Below are 25756 nucleotides of genomic sequence, written 5' to 3'. Positions count from 1 at the left end.
ATGATGGGTTCTCTATGATTGTGTCATATGAATGATGAAGATATGACATCAGGAGTTTTAGTTTATAACAATTAATATACAGCAAAGAAAAAACATCATCAAAATCTCCTAGGTGTTCATCAGTTATTTACCAAGGCGACTGTTTCGGGGATTTGAAAACAATACAGTCAACTGCCTTGGTTCCCAAAGCAGTACTGATCAGGTGCCACCTGGTATATATATATATATATATATATATATATATATATATATATATATATATATATATATATATATGTGTGTGTGTGTGTGTGTGTGTGTGTGTGTGGTGTGTGTGTGTGGTGTGTGTGTGTGTGTGTGTGTGTGATGTTGCCTTGGTTACAACATTACAAGAACATGTTGGCATACTTGAGTAACATTAAAAGGTTTTCATATGCTGGAATGGGTACACTCTCTGACCTATAAAAACTATACATCGGTATCGGATAATAATGCAGACAAAAAGAGCAATTCATATGTACATACATTAACCAACAAAATATTCATTTCCAGACCTCATTTTAGTTGTTTGTTCTCCGTGTTCTATGCACTCTTCGCACATCAAAATGAATGTGGTTGCATTGATACTAATGTTAAAATTTTTAAAATACCGTTGTTCAAAAGGGGAAAATACTTTTTTCACTACAAATATAAAAAATATTTCCGTAAAACCACTTTGTATATCTCTTTGGATGTCAATTTTGTTTTTTACATGCAGATACTTTTCATTTGAAATCTCACTCGATAGTTTAGAAGCATGTTTTGAATAGTCAATGAATTTTCTAATTTTATATTACAGTTATGCAAATTGCTTACCGGTGTAAATTATGCAAATTTAGGGATACGGCCTTACTTGATAGTTCAACATTGTCAGTTTTCTTGAATAAGAGATGATAAGCTTTAAAATGACATATGATGTGGCTGTATGATGTGGCTGTATGTGATGAAATATTTATATTATTGTTATTCAAAAGGGGTAAGTATTATTTTCAATATAAATGTGAAAATATTGCTGTGAAACCAATTTAAATATCTCTTTCGATATCTATTTCATATGCTACATGCAAAAACACCTTCCATTTGATATATCACTCGATAGTTTAAAAGTATGTTTAGTGTAGTGAACAATGAATATGTAATTTATATTGCATGGATGCAAATTGGATACCCTTGTAAATTATGCAAATTAGGGGCTATGGCCGTACTTGACAATTCAACCTTGTCCATTTCATAAAGAAGAGATAATATGCTTTCAAATGATGTATGATGTAGCTGTATGTTGTGGCTGTATGTGTTAAAATGTTTAAAATTTTGATATTCAAGAGAGGAAAATATAATTTTCAATATAAATATTAAAATATTTCAGTGAAATCAATTTAAACATGTCTTTGGATACCAAAGTTGTATTCTACATGCAAGTACCTTTCATTTGACATATCACTCGATAGTTTAAAAGTATGTTTACAGTAGTTAACAGTGAATTTTCTAATTTTATATCGTACTTATGCAAATTGGGTACCCGTGTGAATTATGCAAATTTGGGGGTTATGGCCCGATGTGGTTGCTCAAAATTGTCAATTTTCTTAAAGTAGAGATAATAAGCTTTCAAATGATGTATGATGTGGCTGTGTGCTGTGGCTGTATGTGTTAAAATTTTTAAAATATTGTTATTCAAAAGGGGAAAATATTGTTGTCCATATAAACATGAAAATATTTCAGTGAAATCAACTTTAATATCTTTTTGAATATCCATTTTGTATTCTACATGGAAAGGCCTTTCATTTGATATATCACTCGATAGTTTAAACGTATCGTTAGAGAAGTTATCAATAAATGTCAAATATTATATCACATTTATGCAAATTGGGTACCCTTGTTAATTATGCAAATTAGGAGGTTATGGCCCTACTTGGCAGCTCCACATCGTCAATTTTCTTAAAGTAGAGATAATAAGCTTTAAAATGACGTATGATGTGGCCGTATGTAAGGTGGGTACATTAAACTTCTAAAATAAGGCCCTCTTTGTGGATTTGCCACTCGCCCATTAACATATATATTTACCACTTACCGACGTGTTGCCTTCCGACTCGCGTTTGATACATTTGTAATTTTCTTCTCCACAGAAATCTTAGAGTGTGAGGATACAAGTGGCAAAGAAATGGAACTTCTCTCACAAGGCTTGGAAATACGAGATGACCACATTATCATGGCGGAAACTCACCTCTAGCAATGTCCTAAGAATCTCGAAATGGTTTTGCATTTGATTTATTATGTGAATTCTTTATTTGATATTTTCAGCTATTACCTTACTGACTCTTTCAAACAATTAATCGGTCCGGTGTTGTTTGTCGTAAGTTCCTTCACTGATGTCAAACAACTGTTCATCCATCTGTCTGTCTCTGAGTGTCTTCTTTTGTCGCTACAACATATATGTATCAGCAAAAATTGATGATTTTCTGTTCAAATTTTGTAATTACACTGACGCTTTAGACCACTTTATTCAGTTACATTTTATCCAGTTAAATTATAAGATGGAATGGGGAAAAAACATTAACATTCAAATATACTAAATACTTTCCCGGATATTTATTGAAGAAATTATTTCACTAAATCTAATGTTTGTCATTCTCAAATTATTACACAAATATCACGATTAAAGAGGACTTCAAATGCAATTTTATACATGTGCGTTGATCGGAACCGAGTTGAGTGATTGCCAACATTTCCGCAGAAAGAATGTAAAGCGACTGGACGTTGTGTGTGTGTGTGTCTGTCTGTCTGTCTGTCTGTCTGTCTGTCTCTCTCTCTCTCTCTCTCTCTCTCTCTCTCTCTCTCTCTCTCTCTCTCTCTCTCTCTCTCTCTCTCTGTCTGTCTGTCTCTCTCTCTCTCTCTCTCTCTCTCTCTCTCTCTCTCTCTCTCTATATATATATATATATATATATATATATATATATATATATATATATATATACACCAGTATTTCGAACGAGTATGACATCACCGAAGACAAGAGTCTCCCCAAAATAGCGGGAGTTGGGGGAAACACGTGTCTTCGATGACGTCACAAGAGTGAGAAATACTTGGATATTATACATTTATCACATGCATAGACCTTTCCCGTGCGATGTAATTTGAATAAGTCAGCGTGGCGGATGAAGTTGTTTGGCTCCAGCTGTTTCCGTTCACATTCGGACGCACGTTCCTTTTGATGCGTCAGAGTAGTCTCTGTCTGTCGGATTTTCGCGCAAAACTTGAATGGATATAGCCGCCATCATCGAGGACAGGGAGAAGGAGGATGACATAGTATCTTTAGATGCATTATCTTGTTTGAAGGTAAAGTGATAATGTAAAAATGCATCGAAATTATCCTTATATTCCTGTTCATAGCGGTGGTTATACTTAAACTTAATCTTAATCGATATTTTTATATAGGGCATTACATTAAAAATAATCTCAATGCGCTTTACACTTAAAATCAACAAAGAGAAGGATGAAACATAAAATTGCTTTAAACTGACAGTAAAAAAGCAAAGGTAAAATTAGTACCAGATTATAAAAACTCATCATAAAAACTACAAGAATTACGGATAAAAAGACGTAAAAAGGTGAGTTTTCAGTTAACTTTTAAAAACATCCAATGATTGAACCGCTCGAATATGTAATGGCAGAGAATTCCATAAGCGAGGTGCACAAATTCAGAAAGCCCTATCACCGTAATACACTGTATTTCCAATTGGCTGATATAAATTTACAACACTTGAATGAGAGCGAAGTGTACGCTGTGTGTCACGGACTGTAAGCAATTCACCTAAATACTTTGGAGCGTTACCATTAAGAATCTTAAAAGTGATGCTAAGAATTTTGCATTCTATCCTTTGCGTAACTGGAAGCCAATGTAATCTGTAGAGACAAGGTGTGATATGATCGGTTTTTCTTGCTCTAGTAATTAAACGAGCTGCAGAGTTCTGAATAGTTTGCAGCATTTGAATTTCAGAAGCTGGCAGGCCAAAAAGCAAACTGTTACAATAATCTAAACGAGACGTGATGAAAGCGTGAACAAGTTTCTCCGTAGTGCTCTGATCTAAGATGTTACGAAGTTTCTCTATCTTCCATAACGCATGGGAGGCTGACCTACAAATATTAACAACATGTCCCGACATAATACCGACTGTATCCATGGTAACACCAAGATTACGAACTGCGTTCGAAGGCTGTATGGTGGCATCACCAATATGTACATCACAGTGAATTACCGGGCCGACACCTTTGAATTTAGATGAGAAATGTACAATTTCTGTCTTCCCGTCATTGAGAACCAGCATATTTTCTCTCATCCACCCTCGGATATTCTTCACACAAGACTCGATAACATCGATCGGAACCTGATCGCCCTCACAAGTGATATGAGATTGGGTGTCACCTACATACATCATACAATTATAGCCCATACTTGGTCATGATATCCTCTAAGGACCGAACCCTGGGGGACACCGCATTCATTGACTCAACACAGACCGATTGTGTACGACCCCGCAAATATGATTTGAACCAATCCCATACAGTTCCTGAAATACCAAATCTGTAACGCAATCTGTGAAACAAAATGTTATGGTCAATTGTGTCGAAGGCGGCAGATAGATCAAATAAAATCACAAGAACATCTCTGCGTCTATCAAGAGATCGCAGTACATCATTTTGCACTCTAAGGAGAGTAGTTTCTGTACTGTACCCAGCTCGATATGCCGATTGATGTTCTGCGAACAGATTGTGGTGACATAAGTATGCATTCAATTGTTTAGAAACTGCATGTTCAATAAGCTTTGAAGGAAACGAAAGATTTGATACAGGGCGATAGTTGTTAAAGATGTTTGGATCCAGGGTTGTCTTCTTGAGCAGAGGACGAACGAGTGCCGATTTGCATGAATCTGGAAATTCCCAAGAAAGCAAAGACCTATTGATTATATTACAAATAGCTGGAGCCACCTGTTCATTACATTGTTTTAAGAGTACTGTTGGCTATGGATCGAGCATACAAGATTTTGGTTGCAAGTTGCTAGCATTGACACATAATCGATTGTGATAGGTGTAAATTAGTGAAGTGAAACATTTGAGGTTGGGCAATCAGAAGGTGTAACAAATGTCAGATGCTTCGAAAGAAGTTTGCAAAGGCGTTTGGTAATTTTGCAATGTCCATTTTTGGGAAAATTCCTCTCATGGTCTTCTTTTTTCCAATCATGTTGTCTATAATCTTGAAAATAGATTTCTGGTCAGCATGATCTATCCGATCGCGATGATATGCAGCTTGAGCGTCATTTAATTTTCTAACATAACTGGAACGGAAGGATTTGTAAATTTCTTCATGTACAACTAGTCCGGTTTTAATCCATTGTCTTTCAAAGCGACGAAGATCTCTTCTCATCCCCAAAAGCTCTTCGGTATACCAAGGGATCCGTTGCTTGATTGGGGTCACTTTAGTTATTCGGGAAGCGATGTCATCGATAAGTGAGCCGATTATGTTGTTTTAACTCGCAGCCTGCAAACTAGCCCGTTCCTCATTTGATGGCAAAACTGACAATAAGTCAGCTAGTCTTTCTCGAAGCTTGCTGATGTTCACAGAATGAATGTAGCGAGATATACTAGTATTGTAAGCTTGGGCAGGTTTATTGACCATGATATTGAAATGAAGTGAACTGTGATCAGATGGCAGGAGGCAATCACTTGAAATGTCAGAAATACATGCATCACAACTCTTGCTAATAATTAGATCGAGAGTGCGTCCCTTTTCGTGAGTTGGAATTTTGACGTGCTGGAACAGTCCGAATGAATCGAGGAGGTCTGTATTTTTTGCGCATCATAATCATTTGTGTTATCAACGTGGATATTGAAGTCGCCAGCAATAATCACATTGTTTATACTGTACGAACGAACACACTGTTTAATGCAGTCGTCATTTTACTGCTGTCTAAAATTCATGTCAAATAGTGACTTCAGTTACAATTTATATATAAAGCCACCATTGAACTGCATCACATCGTTCTTGTTTGTCATTTAAATAACAACAATGTACCTAGGAAAATTAAATTGCTCTAAAATTACCAGAACTGGAGGAGAACGATGCCGTTAGCTGTTCATAATTTGCCGTCCATCTCAAAATTTTTCGATTTACTCTCTCGCAGTCAAACTTCATTTTTACCCACTCCCCACATATTTTTGCCTGTTTTCATCCATTGTGAATTTTTGAAGCTTCCCTGCCATATGCGCAAAGTGTGTCGATTTCCCCTGCCCCGGAAAAAAATTTCCCTCAAAACTTTTATCATTCCGCTGTTGACATGAAGCTCTCCTGCCTTGTGACGAAAACTGTCGATTTTTCCCATATTTAATATCAGTTCTTAGCTCACCGGAACTCTGTGTAGCTGTCTTAAGTCAGGGAAATGTACGATTATTAGTATACCTTGATTAAATTAATGGGTAAACGCCAGATTGTGAATGGACCACGGTACAAACAAACCCTCATGCACCAACGCACATAGAAGTACGTGTATTTCCGTAAACGTAGGTTTGTTTGTACCGCCATCACGTGATCTCTTGGCATACTGGGTCTACGAAACAAAGCACGTTCTCTTTTCAGGAGTAGAACATTTCTGCTTTGAGAATTGGATGACCATTTCCATTCGTTCCACTGTGTCGCAAAGTGAATGACAAATATCGTAGCAATTAGTGATATAGTTGTCTTAGGCAAAGGCAGATGGTGTACAATGAAGAGTGGCTGAATACAAGACACTTTGACCTTTGTTCGATTTCAATAACATTTATAACACACTTATGTATACAACGTTAATCATAACCAGAGATCCCGACATGTGAGAAAGGTCGGCCGTTGTAGGTATGTACGAGTTCGCTTTCGTGTCTGTCTTAAATAAGGCCGAAATTGACCCACGCTAGACTACATAATACGCCTTAAATGTATATCAAGTCAAGGTTTATTGTCAGCAAGATCTTTTTCAACGGCCCACGAAAAGTGAGACGTGCAATATACTAGTTTGTAGCATTTGGAACGTGGATTGGTGTTTGTTAGGGAGTGGAATCCGAGAATGTTTGCATGAACGAATCTATAGTGATTCTGATTGTTCTCATATTACCGTTTTGTTTAACATGCATTTCTTTTTTTGAGGAACAAACTATGCAAAATTCATATTTCAGTGTTTTTATCATGGCTCATCTCCGTCCCACTGTGCATATTCCTTGTACATTTTATCAAACGAACAAAAAAGTTCGTGAGAACTTTGGCGTCGATAGAAATGATTACACGTCGACTTTACATCAATGTAGTACAATGGCTATTCAAATTCCTATGGTGCGTTTAATGCCTTAGCAACAAACCATCTCATTCCTGCGGCTCTGTCGAATGTGAACCACATTTTTAAGTAGCTGCTTGTCAACCATTTCGAAAAGTTAATACATGGTGTCATTTTAGAAGCAATTTATCATACCTCGCCAACTACACTACCGAGGAAACTGTGTGACCTTTATATCGTATGTCATTCGTTTCTGTCTTTAACAGCAGTAGCCGGATAAAAAAGTCTAACGTTAATACGATGTTTGTACATGCAAATTGAAACATGACACATAGAAGAAAATAACTTATTACGTTTTCTAGACGCTGTAGGCTTCTATGTATACCCAGGCCTACAAGCACTGCATGAAAACCCAATAATTCAGATAAATTCACATTAATGAGTTGCCTGTATTATAGTTTAATACACGTGAATTCACATGAATCCACATGAATACAGGCTTGTTGAATACAAGAAGTGGATTCTTGACTGTATTCATCTGTATCTGCACTCTTCAGCTAAAATACAGTCAATAATCCATGCTAATACAGTAAGTATTATAGGTTTTTTTTGCAGTGCAAGATATTTCCGAGACAAAAGAACACCAACGAAGAAATATCACAGTGACTATGGAAACGGACATCTTTGACAGACTTGAGACGCAGTCACCAATTCATAGTAAACAATTTCACATCAAACGCAAACAGGTGGTACTAATCTGTGTTACCCTAGTAACGTGTAGTATACTGTCAATGGTGGCTGCGATTTGTTTACTGATACTGGACTTTCATCTAATGGGTGTATTAGCTTGGATATCTTCGGCGTTGTACGTAAGTACTATCTGTTCGCTTTGCCTTCCCTCATTGTCTCCTTGGATTAATTGCTTGCAAATTTACGAATGCCACTGCTCTCAAAATATGACTATTTCATAAGGACGTAACGGCTGCGATGCATTTCATACATTTTACCTATCGGTTATAACTAGTCCGACAAGAGAATACTTAATACACAAATTAAAAAGTATGCTTCGCGTACGGCTCTGCATACAGATTCCTATGCACGTACATCTAGATCCCTAATTATATACAATTCTTGTTTGTAGTATTATATATATATATATATATATATATATATATATATATATATATATATATATATATATATATATATATATTTGTATGTATGTTGACTAGTTTTGTATTCAGGTATTTATTTGTCTGTCTTCTTATCAGTTTGTGTATTTATCTATCTGTAATATATATATGTATATATATATATATATATATATGTGTGTGTGTTTGAATATGTGTGTAGTATGTGTGTATTGACACACAACTAGATGATAATCAGTGAGAAAAATAGAACTCTTCCTGTCAGTTATCAACAACACGATTGGAACTAATTTGGGATAATTGGATCTTCATATTTTTCAAATATCTCAAACATTTAAGGTGTCCTATGGCTGAATGTCTCAATATTATACGAATTAAGCATAAAAACAAGTGTGTTACGTACAAAATAAAGGAGATAAGTTTACATTTGCAGACTTTAAAGACATTACTTCAGCATCAAATTATCCCAAATTAGTTCAAATCGCGTTCAACGTAAACACGGTGTAGCAGCTACATTCAAAGTAACGAGCCAGCGCTTGCAGACTTGCAGTATGCCAATAGTCTGACAGCCTAAATTTGTTTGTAGTCAACATAATACACCCGCACATCTTTCATAATCCCCAGGATAGTTTTAAGTTTTGGACAATGATGAAAAATAATAGAATCTCATACTCTCAAGGACCTGGGATCGTTTGGGATATTTTGTCTCACACGAGCCGCAGGCTTGTGTGATACAAAATATCCCCAACTCGTGTGAGAAATCTGATCCCAGGTCCTTGGTGTGTGAGATTCAATTTCTCACATGACCACAAAATGCGTTCAATTCATACTGCAAACATTGAATTTTTCACTGTATAGGCGACTATCCTACTTCGTGGCCATCTACTACAGTATTCCGAGTCTTTGGCGAGTTCCGCTGCCGATACTTCAACTTCTGCCGTCCTACAGAAAAAATAAGCCATAGCTTCCATGTAGCCTATGTTCACCAGTTATTTGGAAAATTCGTGCGATTTTTTGTGAGTCTGTCACCATCCGGGGTCACGTACAACGTTTTCCAAAATCATGACAATGCTGTCGTCTGCCCACGTGCCCTGACCTGCTTACTTTTTAGTTCCGGTCCGTGTGTTACTCATCGAGCCATTATATTATAATTTACGCGTGGAACGAAAGGCTATATATAATCCTATCAGATCTCTTGTATAATATACTGCAGAATGTGGGACGGTTTCTGAGAGTGTGGAATCGATTTTTCCCACACCAGCAATCCCACACTCCAAGTAGCCAGGAATGTGAAAAAATGTCTCCATGCCTTGCAACCTACCATTGATATAGTCTACTTTTTATTCATCAATGTACTATGTTATTATGGTATTATGGTATATACATTCATTTATCTTGGCAGGAAGACTTGATGGTTGTTGTTGTCAGTGTATCGACAAAACGTAGGAGTCAACGATGTGTGAGTGGTCTTTGAATTATTGTCCGTATTGTTGAAGGCTCAATATTTCTAAAAAATATTGACATTAGTATTATTTCTTCTAACAAAACCGATTGGCATAAATTAGCCTCACGCAATTTTGATCTCGAATAGCTGGTGATCGTGACTTTATTATTTGGAATGTCAAAATATTCCATTACTTCCATTACTTTTTGGTGACACAATCAAAACAATGTGACGTTCGTTCGCAAGTTCATGAGATAAAAAAGTGTGTGACAGTAATATTTGTATGTGTTCGATTTTATAGATAAAGACATCTTTGCTGTTATCGAGATTGTACATTCCTCTATCAATTATCCTATTCATATTAATAATAGTAAGTATTATGAGTCTGTCTACTAAAATTTATCTTAAATTGCTCGAGCACTCGTGTATTAGAGGCCACTCTGTAGTTGATTTAGTTCATCTAAAAAGTGTCGTAATAAACCTATTGTATATCTTTTCATAGTATGTAGGTTCATTCTGAAGTTAAAGTGAATAATAATACAGTGTTTCATTTGCTTGGTACCACAAAGGAGTCAAGTATCTATCAGATTTATGATGGCCTGCAACTTTTTTCATTTACCATGATTTTTTGTAATAAATACTCTTTCACACCTTACTGCCTCAAATATTTTGGAAAGATAAATGCAATTTGCAAACTTTGGCTAAGGAACTTGCGTAAGCGGAATTCTGAAGTTTAAATTACATTGTCATAAGTATTTTTCTGTCCAGTGGGTCATGTAGAAATTGAAACATCCTTTTTTTTTGAAATTTCACTCATGGCTGTAGTTTTGCTTAGCATTTGTTATCACAAAGAACTTCAATACAAATTATTTGGTAGAACTCTTACAACTATATAATTATTGGTTGAATTCTTACAACTAACAAATATTAGAAGAAAAATGTAAAAAAAAGTTCAGACAAATGTATATTTTGTCGTAATAAAAATGTTAACCTGCCGCTGTAAAAAGAGTTGCCGAGTTTTAATGAATTTTATCACTTTTCTAAATATTGAACAAAAGCTGACACTTTTCAGACAAAAGACATGGGAAATGACACTTTTTGTAAGTACTGAAATGAATTCAGAAACATGCTCGATTATATGTAAATTTATACAGATTATATGGCAATAACGACAAAAAAATCCTATTTTGCTTAACGTCTAGGTGGCATCTTCTATACAAAATAAAAAACGTTTTCCTCAAAACGAACTTTCGTTTTGAGGGCTTAGGGGAAGGATATCTTGATATCTTAACCAAGAAATTACGTTTATAGTGCTTAAGCATTTATAACCGAAGACCCCTAAAAGTTAAACTTAGAAAACTGTGTGAGTATAACGTGTACATACATGTAATAAACAGTTCAATGCCTGAGTGTAAAATGTACATCATTTTTACTTAAGTTAAGTTTTCATTAACTGTCAAACGTTATTTTTAGTTCTACAGGGATACATCCTTCTACCTTATAAGTATCATCGCATACGTAATCAAGTCAGTAATATGCAGTGCTGCAACTGTGTATTACTCGTTAATTACCAAGAACAAGGTGATATATTTATTCCTTGAAAGCATGTATGTATGTATGTATGTATGTATGTATGTATGTATGTATGTATGTATGTATGTATGTATGTATGTATGTATGTATGTATGTATGTATGTAGGTAGGTAGGTAGGTAGGGTAGGTAGGTAGGTATGCATGAATGCATGCATGCATGCATGTATATATGTATATACATACGTATGTATGCCCCTATCTATCTATCTATCTATCTATCTATCTATCTATCTATCTATCTATCTATCTATCTATCTATCTATCTATCTATCTATCTATCTATCTATCTATCTAGTATGTGTGTATCTATGTATCTATGTATGTGTGTGTTTGTGTATGTATGTGTGTTTGTGTATTTATGTATGTATGTATGTAGGTAGGTAGGTAGGTAGGTAGGTAGGTAGGTAGGTAGGTAGGTAGGTAGGTATGTAAGTAGGTAGGTATGCATGAATGCATGCATGCATGCATGTATATATATGTATATACATACGTATGTATGCCCCTATCTATCTATCTATCTATCTATCTATCTATCTATCTATCTATCTATCTATCTATCTATCTATGTATCTATCTATCTATGTATCTATCTAAGTATGTGTGTATCTATGTATCTATGTATGTATGTGTGTGTTTGTGTATGTATGTATGTGTGTATCTATCTATCTATCTATCAATATATCTATATATCTATGTATGTATGTATCTATGTATGTATGTATGTATGTATGCATCTATGTATGTATGTATGTATGTATGTATGTATGTATGTATGTATGTATGTATGTATGTATGTATGTATGTATGTATGTATGTATGTATGTATGTATGTATGTATCTATGTATGTATGTATGTATGTATGTATGTATGTATGTGTGTATGTATGTATGTATGTATGTATGTATGTATGTATGTATGTATGTATGTATGTATGTATGTATGTATGTATGTATGTATGTTTGTATGTATGTATGTATGTATGTTATGTTAGCACGTATGTATATATGTCCCTATTATCTTTCTATCCATTCATATATCTATCTATCTATTTATCTATCTTTGTATCTATTATTCACAAAACACGCAAAAACACACGAAGCAAATTTCTAATACAACATTTTAATCAATCAAATGTTATTTTCAGGTACGTGAATCTATCAATACTTTTCAAGGACTTGAAAATGGTAAGTAACAGAACCGATACGCTGTATATTTCTGTCACGATGTTTTAATTCTGATTCGTGGCTAAACAAAAATAATGAACATGAGCATTAGAACGGTTTGTGGATATCTGTTGGCTTATCAGGGTCTATAGAAATTTATTTGGTTTCACCCGGCAGGTCAACCCTCAGTTGTTACCTCTATCTCCAGTAGCAGCACCATACATGTTCACATCACATTCCCTGTTATCGAATTTTTGGTAGGCATGGCTAAGGAGAAAAATACTTCAAGTCAATGTGTGAAACCGAATCCAAAGATGATAATAATAACTTTATTGCGTTTAAAGGCCTCTGGCCCATATGCAAGGAGAATACAGAGATTACATATGGAAATAATTGCACAGAAATAGATAAAACTATTCGTAATATACGGTAAAGATTATACTGTGTAAACACTACTGAAAAGAAGTTATCACAGAAACATTATCATCATTTAAAGTAAGGGTTCGTAATTCCATGGCTTTCTAAATGAATTTACAGAGATTTGTATTTCATTGTCCTTAGACATCATAAGTCTTTTAAACTTGTCATAGTTGGGTACACTGTAAATTTCCCGAGGTATAAAATCAAGACGAAGATTACTGCACAGAGAACATAATAACAAAAAGTGGTATTCATCTTCAACGTCACCTGAGTTACATACTTTACATAGTCTAAGATGTACATCGATATTTTGATGCCGTCCTTCCTCTATTGCTAGAGGGAGAGACGAACTGCGAAAACGGGTGAGAGCATGAATAAATTTACAATTACAGGGCAAAGATAAATACCTCTCTGGCTCTAAAATACTTTTAAATGTGACATAAGTGCGCAATTTGGGTTTTGACAATGCATTAATTGACCACTCATGTGTACATATATCTACAACTCTTGAATGAAATGACGAGAGAAAAACGCTTTTATTGCCCACTTCCTGTGTAATCCAAGTATAGCCGAACCCATAAGAGAAAAGGATATTTTTAATGGAAGTCACCCATGTATATCTCCCAAACCCATCTAAATTGCGTAACATAATGTAAGCCTGACGGGGGAGTCTATCTGGAGGCATCTTTAATCAATAACTTATGCATCTACGTAGAGTATATGCAAATAAAGGAAGGCGACCGCATTTTCCAGTTACAACCTCATTGGCAACTCATTTAGGAACTGCTGTAGGTACATACATTATAATACTGAAACCCCCAGATTTCAGCCCCGTAAGATAAAAGCCCCAGGGAGAATCATGGTATCAAATAGCTTGAAATGAGACGTATATGATAGATTGCCCATTTTCCTACTTGCACTTCCTAATGAATTCATGGCTTTGTTAGCTTGTCCAGCTAGCATTGAAACTGAAGAGAACAAATAGCTACACACGCTAGGTTTGTGGTCAAGTTGAGAAATATTCCATGAATATTCGTGCACAGTTAATGGAAATACATGAATACATATAAATGTACACCTTATCAAAGCTTTCATTAAGGTTCGCCTATCACTGTACCGAGCCAAGCCGCATTGATTTTTCAATTTTAATCGTGTAAGAATTGCTATAAGAATCCTCCTATAATAAAAAAGTATGTGGTTTTAAATGTGTGGATTCAACTTAGTGTGATTATACAGCTCCAACTATCTCCGTGTTCATTGAGAAAACAAACAGACAAACAACAAACAAACAAACGATAATTTGAAGTCTGATAGAGGAATACCAACCGCTTGGAACGTTGAAAAAATGTGAATGTAAAGTTTGTTTATCCAAGGTCCATGGTATATCTGTAATTCATGTGTAGATTTTGCACAGCGTGTACGTTATAGACAGGTATGTATTTTCCGTATATGATAAACTATACAGTTTATCTAGCGCGTCAGCTTTTATGGTCGACGACCCCTTAGCACACATATTTACCACACACTGACGTATGTCCTCCCAACTCGCGTTTGATAGGTTTGCAATTTGTTTCCTCCACAGAAATCTTAGTGTGTGAGTATACACATGGCAAAGAAATGGAACCTCTCTCACAAGGCTATGAAATAAGGGATGACCACATCATCATGGCAGACAACTATATTTACCTTTAGCAATATCCGCATAATATTGAAGTTTTCGTGTTTGTTTTGCTTCGTTAATTCTTTATTTGATATTTTCCGCTATTACGTTACTTACTAGTACTCTTTCAAACAATGAACCGGTGTTACTTGGCATTGATTTTTGCTTGAACGAGGATGTCTTTTATGTTATTTTTTTATTTATGATACATTTATTTCTGGAAATGTTGTGGCCAGTGTTTGACCGCCCTGAACCCCTGAAAAAAAACGCTTATTTAAAAATAAAAAGATTTTGGAAAAAACACCTGCCGACCTACCTACAAATTTTTTGAAAACCATGTTATCGGAACAGCACAATGCTATTTTCAAATGAATTTCGTGCACAAAATATTATGTCTGAACGGAAATCAAATGCAATTTAATACATGTACGTCAATTTGAACCAAGTTGAGTGATTGCCGACATTGCCGCGGACAGCCTGTAGAGTGACTGGGCGTTGTCTCATAACAGCACAGAATTATCAACGTATGCCTGACACTTCAAATCTTAGGACAATTGAAACTTTATACTAATGATTCTTTATCAATGTGGAATATTCTTGTGCCCAGAATTCAGCATTACATATTAGGCATACATATTAGTCGGAGACCTAATCGATCTTCAATTTTGCATAATTCATTCTCTTTTACAACAACAAGATGTGGCACTTGGCAAATCACACGTGTATCTATTAAATCAATAAGGGTTACACTATGTCCTGATTAGTTTTTAAGCTTGTAAGTGCGTTTTGTCTTTGACGTTGAGCTCCTAATATGAGTGAGATGATGGTTGAGGTTTTGCAGCATTATGTCAAGAAAAGCACTACGAAATGGAATTGCCGTAATGTCGGTCTTGACAAATTATCAGTTAATCCTAAGCACTTCCGAGTCGTAGGGCAGTAGCAAGCAGTTGGGTAGGTTGTCATCTGCAATATTTCCCACTTCCAATATGTAAATATATGTTAATTACCAAAGTCCTAGTTAAGCTAGTGTTCACCCCTTGGCAATTTGGTTGGGCATACGAGTGGCTGAATTGTACGGCACTTAACCTTTGCTCGAATTCAGTCTAATAACACGCTTATGTATAGATTGATTCATAACCAAGACCCGACATGAGAGAAATGCCGGCTTTCACCAGGTATGTACCAGCTAGTTTTCGTTTCTGTTGAAAATAAGGCTGAACTTGACGATGTAGCCAAATGGCACATTTCTACACATGCAAGAGTACATTATATAGCTTAAATGTGTATCATGTCGAGGTGTGACGCCAGCAAGATTTCTTTCAAGGGCCGAAAAAGAGAGAAACGCAATATACCAGTTGGCGCCACCTGGAATGTGGGTCGGTGTTTGTGAGAGAGTAATTGCAAGTTGCCGTGCTGTTTTGCATGAACAAATCTCTCGTATTACTTGGTGTTCTAATATTACTGTAATACTTTTGTTTAACAAGCAAGTTTTTAGTCTTTTTTATCAAAGCTCATCTCCTTCACATGGTTCTTATTCTTTCTACATTTTAACATCGAGCAAAAAAGGTTTTGTTGTAAAAACATCGGCGTCAATAGAAAATATTATACGACCATGTTACGACAATGAAGCATTTTACTTCGTGTAACAATTATCCTAGACGTTACCAAAATATAGTTAGTAATAGTGCATTTTTATGCCGAACGACAAATCATTTCGTTCGTAGGGCTCTGTGGAATGTACGCCACATTTAAAGTAGTTTATTGTCAACCATTTCGAAGCACAGGCAATAAACAAAGTCACCTTAGAAGCAATTTATTACACCTCGCCAACCACGTGCCGAGGAAACTGTGTCGCTTTTAGGCCTACACATAGCAAGTCATTCGTTTCTGTTTGTAACGGTTGTCGGTCAAATGTCTTGCTTTATTGCGATATTCGTACATGCAAGTTGGCCAAAAATACTGCACTGAATCAATTAACTTATTACGTTTCCCAGACGCTTGCGGCTTCTATGTATACCTAGCTCTGTACGTTGTTTCTGAGACAAAGGAACAGCAACGATAAATATCGCCATGCCAACGGACATCTTTGACAGACTTAAGACGCAATCACCCATCAATGCTAAACAATCGCACATCGAACCCGAACAGGAGGTACTAATCTGTGTTACCCTAATAACGTGTAGTGTGCTGTCAACGGTGACAGCGATTTGTTTACACTTACTGGACTTTCATCTAGTTGGTGTATTGCCTTGGATTTCGTCTGCGTTGTATGTAAGTACAATCTGTTCGCTTTACCTTCTGGCATTGTCTCCGGGAATTTAATTGCATGCACATTTAAGAATGCAATTGCTCTGACAATATGATTATATTATAAGGACGTGACGGCCATGATACATTTCGTACATTTTACGTACCGGTTATCGCTTGTCAGAGAAAAGCATTCTTAAACTTGATTTTACATAAAAGATCCATTTCAAAGCTGTGAAAGGTATATATATGGCAATAAAAAGTATTAAAGGATAAAAAAGTATATTTTGCTGATATGTCTGTCGCGAAGGGGAATTGATAGAATGAAAAAGGATCATGGTTACATTGAATCGCCCTCGTCTTAATTCATGGACCTCTTCACTGCAAGAGGTACACGCGATACCGTAGACAAATTTACTTTTGCGAGCGGAAATTGCTAGCCTTACTATGACTAGCTATTGTACTGCAGACTACTGCACGATGACCTCTGATGTGAATGTAGATGGCATTTAAAACAAGTTTCCCTTTAGAAAGATTCCTTAAAATACGTACAAGGAGTAATACACAATTTAAATAGTTAATTTAGGATACGGTTCTGCTCACAGCTTCCTATAAATGTAAATGTAGATGCCTAATTACATATATTGAATTATTGTTCGCAGCGTTGTACATATATATATATATATATATATATATATATATATATATATATATATATATATATATATATATATATATATATATATATATATATATATATACAGGATGGGTCAAGCAGCACTAACTCTAGGACACGGTGTTCTTCACTACAAACTAAATTTCATTGGCCGACGTTTCGTGGGCTAAATCCCACTTCACTAGGGTTAAAAACTGAAATAAACGGATAACAGACTATAAAAGCATATAAAAGACAATAAAGGAAAGCTGAAATTGAAACGAAATTCAAAAGCGAAACTTCAAAAAATATTTTCAGTGGTAACCGGACCACGGACTCAACACGAGGATCTATACTACATAAAGAGTTGTAGACCAACGTAAGACTGTACTCACTTGTTGACTGTCAAGATAGAAAAGACACTGAACCAACAGGAGCAGCGGTAGTAATGCAATGAGTGATTAACACCTATAGGCTGATTTACATATATTGAATGAGATGTACATCACGTGTAAAACCCAACTAACGTACGAAATGTGCAATATGGCGTACAATAAAAATTGACAAACAATTTATTTTAATTTAGAGAGACAGCTACAAGAAAACAAACTAGTACTGAAATATTTGAGAAAGAAGACAATGACACGACACTGAATTCGAAGTTTAAAATTCACCATCACCAAAATAATATATGTATGTATGTATGTATGTATGTATGTATGTATGTATGTATGTATGTATGTATGTATGTATGTATGTATGTATGTATTGACACACAACTTGACGCTATCATAAATTGTTTGTTTATTAATATAAGATTAGACGATAACCAGTGAAAATATAAAACTAGTTTTTCAATAATCAACGTAAACACAGTGTAACTGCCACAGTCAAAGTAACGGACCAGCGATGCCTTGAGACTTTGCAGTATGCCAATTGTCTGACCTGCCTGAATTTGTTATTTTCAACAAAATGCCCCGACAAGTCTTTCATAATCCCTAAATATTTATATAAGATTTGGACAATGATGAACGATTATTTCGCGTCTAATAACGGCTATTGAATTATTCAACTTTTTATTCATCAACGTACTATGTTATGCTGGTATACGTTCCTTCATTTTGGCAGGAGGCATCGGTCGGGGTCATCGTCGGTGTATCGATAAAACTTTGGAGTCAACGATGTGTGAGTGGTTTTGAATTCTTGTTCGCAGTATTGTTAAAGAGTCAATATTTAATAAAATCAAGCACCAGTGCTGTTCCTTCAAAAAACTTATGGGCATATGAAGCCTCATACATTTTCGACTTCGAATGACTGATGATCATTACTTTTTAAACGGGAATCTTGATACTTTTCATTTTTTTTTATAATCCTTATAATAAGTGTGTAATGATTATACTGTGTATTTTGGTCAATTCTGTAGATAAAGACATCTTTGCTGTTATCGGGATTGTACATTCCCCTATCAATTCTCTACTTGTATTAATAATAGTAAGTATAATTGAGTTTTTTACTGAAATCTACCTATCGCCAGTACTTGAGTATTAGAAGCTGTCTATATTAAAAGCCGACGCACTAGAAATGTAATTCCTTAATCATATGAAAGGGGTTTCCCCAATGCGTTATGTGTACGTCAAAATGACAAAAAGGATTTTACTGTAACAAAACATAAAATGAAAAAAAAAACAGACCGTGAAATCATAAGAAATGCGATATGTTTATGGCAATGCATGAACGAGAACGGAGAGAGAATATCGATAGAAGAGAATGAATGACAATACAGATAAGAGACACATATTAAAATATGTCTTTAAGAGGTTTTTACCAGACTTTTGGACAAACTGGAAAATGCTGGAATATTTCAGACAGCGCGGACGATGATGAAATAGGAGAGAAAATGGTATACTATGTGAATAAAGCTTGGCCCGACTTTTGTAAAAACTGCAAAGGACGGTAGACCAACAAACTAAAAATTAGTAATGAAAAATAGAAAACACCACACAAAGTATCGTTGAAGTCGAATTTTCTGAGACTTTGGACCCATAAATTTTAGAATCAAAATGTGCATTTTTCAGCATACATCCTTTTGCTTTTCGCCCGATTTAAGAAACTGTATGCCTAAAGTTTTGGTCATGAAATACTGTCCCAAAGTTGAGTGCTGATTAAAGACGTTAGAATGGATCTCTAGCTAAGCAGAGACGCGGATCTCTTCTGCGCACCAATAGTAACAGTCAAGTCTCTAGGCAGATGGTTTTCTTCATGGAATTTTACATTTTTTTCTGGCAAGATATTGGAAAACATGTTATTCGAATATGTTACTCTGTTTATTATTCAGGTCTGATGTCTGTATATAAGCGATGAGGTATAATTACATTCCAAAACATAATGAAAATAGGTTCCTTCTGAAAAATTGGCGCCCGGTCACTTTGCTGAATAGGGATTACTGAATAGCCTTTATTGCTTTAGCGAATCGTGAAACATATTATCTTCCTAGTATTATCCATTCGTATAAGAAAGGCTTTTTAAAATGGATATGTATAATGGAAAATACAATGTTGATCTGCGGCTTGTTACTTCACAGTTGGATAAGACTGCTGTATGCTTGCTCTGTTATACTTTGAGAAATAAGTTGACACTCCTTCAGGAAAATGTATCGACAAAGTACTCAGCGGTATTGATTTTGGACCCACCTTTCGTAAATGGATAAGTTTTCTATTCAAATATCACCAGCAGTGCAGTTAATAATGGTAAGTTTTTAGAATTCTTTTTCTTAAAAGGGGTGTCCGTCAGAGGGATTCATTATCTCCAAATTTATTCATCACTTGGGTGGATTTTCTGACATCAGAGCAAAGACAAGTATCAAGGCCATAGTCAAATGAGTTCTTTATATTTATTTTGAATCTAATATAGGATAAAGTAAATGAACTACGTGTTTACTGCGACTATCACAATGGTGGATTACGAATGATAGTTCTCGTCGTTTATCCTAGCAGTCAATGCATCGTTGATCTGCAGATTAATATGATGTTCAATACACATTCCCAATGTACTAAACTGTGTACAGCTTTGGGTGGTATCAGTCCCACTTAGCATATCTTGGAGATTTTAAGCTGAACAAACAATAAGAGTTTGCAAAGGAAATATACTTCATAGAGTTCGGCATTCTGCTTGACTCAATTTATCTAAAACGTGTAGTGATAAACCGATTAATTGTGCATCTTTTCATTCTATTTAGGTTAGTTCTGAAGTTAAGGTGAATAATAATATGACAGAACCCCATGGCGACAGAGTGCAAGCGCGCCGTACCAGCGGTATTTGCACGAGTGTTTGCGGGGGATCCGGCGGTCGTGCTTTCACGAGCGCAGCGAGTGAAAGGACAGCCGGATTCAACGAAAACACGAGTGCAAATACTCCAGGTACGGCAAGCTTGCTCGCTCGCCATGGGGTTCTGTTATTATTACATATGTTTCCCCCTGTTTATTTTATCGAGAAAACAAAGGAACTAAAAACACAAGCGAACACATTGAAAGACAAGGATCACGTGCTGTTCTATTCATTTGCATGCAGGTATGGCATAATGTTTTTGGTATTTGCACTGCAGTGCAAATACCGGTAGTACGCGCGCGCTTCGATGCAAGTAAACTATGGTACATATGTAATAATAATTTTTTATTTTACTTGGTACCACAAAGGAGTCAAGTATCTATCAGATCTTGTTGATGATCTGGCACTTTTTTGTAATAAATACTCTTTCACACCAAACCGCCTAAAATATTTTGGATTGATAAATGCAATTCCGAAACTTTGGCTTAGAAAATGCGTAAGCCATATTCTGAAGTTGTAAATTATATTCTATCTGGTCATGTAAAAAGTTATACTGCACTTTTTGAGGTATTAAGAAGAAACACTTAAAACAAATGAAGTGTAAACAAAGTCGAGGCGCCCTTTTCCAATGGGAACTTTCTTTCCCAGCTGTATTTTTCTTCAGCATTTATTATGACAATGAACTCTACTTTAAGTACTTTTCGATACAGAATATCTGGATACAATACTTACAACAACAATTTTTTTGAAGAAAACGGTAAACGTTTATTCAGACAAATGTATTTTTGCCGTAATTTTCAGGAAAGTAATTTGCTTCTGTTCTTTAAGAGTGATCATGTTCTAGAATTCTGGAAAGATGAAGAGATTAGAGATTATATACCATGCCCTGTCCCTCGCATTTTAACTGATCGAGCTGAAGCACGTGACTGACCACAAACTCACAGTAATGGTTCGTATACATGCCCGTGAATATTTAATAATAATATTAACAATTCACAGTATCGTAAACATCGTATCTTTACAGCTAAAATGTGAATTTTGATTTCTTAAAAGATAATTTCAATCGCAAAAAAAATGGAGCACCTATGGACCAAGTTTATACACCTCTTTCAAAACAAATCTCCGGATTTGCAAAGTTTTTACAGCGCGCGTTATGCGTCTCGTATTGCACTATCACGACAGCGTAGCACGTCAATGTTCAGTGAATACAATATTTGTAATACAGGTTCTGAAGCCCGGTTTCCTTTCGCGTGGAACTTTTCGTAAACTTTGACGGTTTTCTTGTGTTCGTGGAAAATATAAAGGACATCACCGACTCTGCGAGGGGAAAACCAAAATTAAGGGTCCGGCAAGCCTCGCTCATTAATTTTTGGCTTTCCTCTCGCCTTGCCCATAAATAAACGTTAATAGTCAGGGCATCGCTCATTCTTTCTATATTAATGGGTATATCACTTTTCCAAATATTGTACAAGAACTGGCGCTTTTCAGGAGAGAGTGACATCATTGGAAGGGAAACATTTGAGCACTGTAATAAATTTACAGACTTGCCCGATTATATGTAAATTTATGCAGATTGTGTGGCAATAAAGATTTAAAAAAAATGTTTCTGATTCTGATCAACGTGTGCGGAATCAATTTTGCATTAAGGACTTTCGTTTTGAGGGCTGGGGAGGGGGGTTGACACCTCAACACACAAATTACATTTATAGTGCGTCAGCTTTCATGAACGACGACTCCTTAGAGCTAAAACACGAAATCAATACTTTTTCGGGGAGAATATGTGAGTAACCATTGTACGTAAACGACCGTTCGATGCTTGACTTTAAAATGTACGGTGCTTTTACATGAGCAAACCTTCTATTAACATACAATTGAAAAAATCCTGTTTCTTTTTCAGTTCGACATATATACATCCTTCAACTTGATCAGTATGTTCGCCTATGTAATCAAGTCAGCATTATGCGGTGCAGTAATGATGTATTACCGGTTAATTACAAAGGACAAGGTGATGTTTTATTCCCTGAAAATATGCATGCATGCATGCCAGCATGCATGCGTATGTATGTATGTATGTATGTATGTATGTATGTATGTATGTATGTATGTATGTATGTATGTATGTATGTATGTATGTATGTATGTATGTATGTATGTATGTATGTATGTATGTATGTATGTATGTATGTATGTATGTATGTATGTATGTATGTATGTATGTATGTATGTATGTATGTATGTATGTATGCATGCATGCATGCATGCATGCATGCATGCATGCATGTATGTATGTATGTATGTATGTATGTATGTATGTATGTATGTCTATGTATGATGTGTCGCTCTATCTCTCTATCTATCTATCTATCTATCTATCTATCTATCTATCTATCTATGTATGTGTTTAAATACTCGAAGCAAATTACTCCTTGAAATCTTAATATGTAATCAATTACGTGTTATCCTCAGGTATATGAATCTTGGAATCCTTTACAAGGACTTGAAGACGGTAAGTTACAGAACTGATACACTGTATATTTCTGTCTCACTGTTTTACTTCTGAGTCAATGCTGAACAAAATAACGTGTATGAGCATCACTTTGGTCTGTGGATATCCATTGGCTCATCAGGGTCTTTCGAAATTGATTGTTTCACACGGCACATCAATTCTCGGTTGTTACTTGCATCTTTTGTAGCACCATGCACATCACATTGAGTGTCATCGAACTTTTTCGTAGGCATGGCTAAGGAGACAATCTTCTTGTGTGAATCCGAATCCAAAGATGATGAGGAGAAAAATAGCTACATACGGTATTACCCTAGGTTTGTGGTCAAGTTGAGGAAAATGTCATGAATATTCGTACACAGTCATGGACAAAGAGGAATATTTATAAGTTTAACGTACACCCTAACAAAGGTTTGATTGAGTTTGGCATTTCACTGTAAGGGGCAAGCTGGATTGACTTTTCAATTGTAATCGCGTCAAAAACGCAATAACAATCCGTGTATAACAAAAACGTCAGTAGTTATTAACTTGTGGACTCAACTTAGTGTGATTATATGGCTTCGACTATCTCCGCGTTCATTGAGAAAAAGTGGTACACTTACGAAACTAACCTTAAAAACAAAAAACAAACAAACAAACAAACAAACGATAATTTGAAGTATGGTAGAGAAATACCGACCTCTTGGAACGTTGAAAAATGGTGAACATAATGTTTGTTAATCCAAGGTCAATATTTTATCTGTAGATGTTTGCACAGCGTGTGCGTTGTAGACAGGTATATATTTTCCGTATATACAGTTTTTCCTAGTGCGTCAGCTTTTATGGTCGACGACCCGTTTGCACACATATTACCACACATCGACGTATTTCATTCCAACTCAAGTTTGAAAGGTTTGTAATTTGCTTCCTCAACAGAAATCTTAGAGTGTGAGAGTACACATGGCAACGCAATGGAACCTCTCTCGCAAGGCTTGGAAATACGAGATGACCACATTACCATGGCAGACAACTATATTTACCTTTAGCAATATCTTCAGAATATTGATGTTTTCGAGTTTGATTTGTGACGTCAATTCTTTATTTGATATTTTCAGCTTTTACGTCAGTTATTTTTTCAAACAATGAACCGGTATTTTGGTCGCAAGTTCATCCACGGATGTCAAACCTCTGTTCATCTATCTATCTGTCTCTGAGCGTGACCCCGCCGTCTCATTTTTGTCGCTTCAAAATATATGTAACCCGAGAAGCTGATAATTTTCAGTTCAAATTTTGCAATTACACTGAGGCTTGCGACCACTTTATCCGTGTATAGAATTTGAAGCGGAATAGGAAAATAAATTTACGTTTAAAAATATCACATTCTTCCCTGGGTACTTATTACAAAAATCACCTTGCTATATCCAATCTATGTCATTTTCAAATGAATTTCGTGTACTAAGTATCATGATCGAACGGAAATAAAATACACTTTTATACATTTACGTCAATCGGAACCAAGTTGAATGATTGCCGATATTCCCGCGGGCAGCCTGTAAAGCGGCTCGGCTTCCTCTCATAACGAAACAGAATTATCAATGTATGTCTGACACTTCAAATCTAGGACAAACCATTCAACATATCGTGGTCAATCTTATCGAAATCGAACAGTTACCCAAACTTGTCTAAGAAATGCGATCTTGGCTAACAGATGAGCTATTCATTATCATGCAGAAAGTCCAATCTGCTAAACAGCAGTTCTTAGTTGTCTGCCATGGCAAAGACGAAATAACATTTTACTTGTCAAATTTCCATCCAACTCATTACAACTATTTTTTTGAGGTCACATACTTGATATTGATATGTAAGTACCTTGCAATTTTCAGAGGCAATAAAATCCACCTTTCTGCCGACGATCGTGTGAAAGCGTGAAACTTAAGTAATAGGTACCAATCAAACTTGATGTGTTCTCATCTTTTCTGAGATAATACTCTTCAATCCCGCATCGAGCACTTTACCACCTTGTGGAGATGCAAGAGAAATGTTAACTCATATTTTACTCAAGATAAGATGTACACCTGATTAGATTAACGATCCTAATTATTATGTAGCTGTTTAATATCGTGTACAATCCGAGGTAAAATAATATTCTAAACGACAATAGCTCAGTGCAGGAAAACAACAATTATTGGCATACCCTCGTAAATGAATTCTTCTTTGAAAATTAGTAGGCTATTTTTATTCAGTGCAACTTTTGAAATTTGATCACTGTCTCGCAAATTGAACGCCAAATATCGTAGCAATTA

General features: G+C 35.6%; 1 protein-coding gene across 1 annotated transcript; it reads left to right on the top strand.

Moving 5' to 3' along the window:
• Positions 1–6682: 6682 nt before the first annotated feature.
• LOC139147194 (uncharacterized) lies at positions 6683–25281 on the top strand. Its single transcript, XM_070718149.1, has 8 exons — positions 6683–6901; positions 7676–7711; positions 7935–8182; positions 9867–9923; positions 10210–10278; positions 22869–22976; positions 23438–23477; positions 24390–25281. The coding sequence occupies exons 3-8, from the start codon at positions 7982–7984 to the stop codon at positions 24497–24499; spliced, it is 585 nt and encodes a 194-aa protein (XP_070574250.1). The 5' UTR covers positions 6683–6901; positions 7676–7711; positions 7935–7981; the 3' UTR covers positions 24500–25281.
• Positions 25282–25756: the final 475 nt, after the last annotated feature.

This window comes from Ptychodera flava, chromosome 2 (assembly GCF_041260155.1).
Source record: "Ptychodera flava strain L36383 chromosome 2, AS_Pfla_20210202, whole genome shotgun sequence".
In the NCBI taxonomy this organism is placed as follows: domain Eukaryota; kingdom Metazoa; phylum Hemichordata; class Enteropneusta; family Ptychoderidae; genus Ptychodera; species Ptychodera flava.
This window is presented reverse-complemented; position numbering and strand designations above follow the sequence as displayed.

Coding starts and splice junctions, on each gene's coding strand:
- LOC139147194 (XM_070718149.1), top strand. CDS start 7,982: ATGGAAACGGACATCTTTGACAGACTTGAGACGCAGTCACCAATTCAT. Junction 8,183..9,866: donor GGATATCTTCGGCGTTGTAC/GTAAGTACTATC, acceptor TTATCTTGGCAG/GAAGACTTGATGGTTGTTGT. Junction 9,924..10,209: donor AACGTAGGAGTCAACGATGT/GTGAGTGGTCTT, acceptor TCGATTTTATAG/ATAAAGACATCTTTGCTGTT.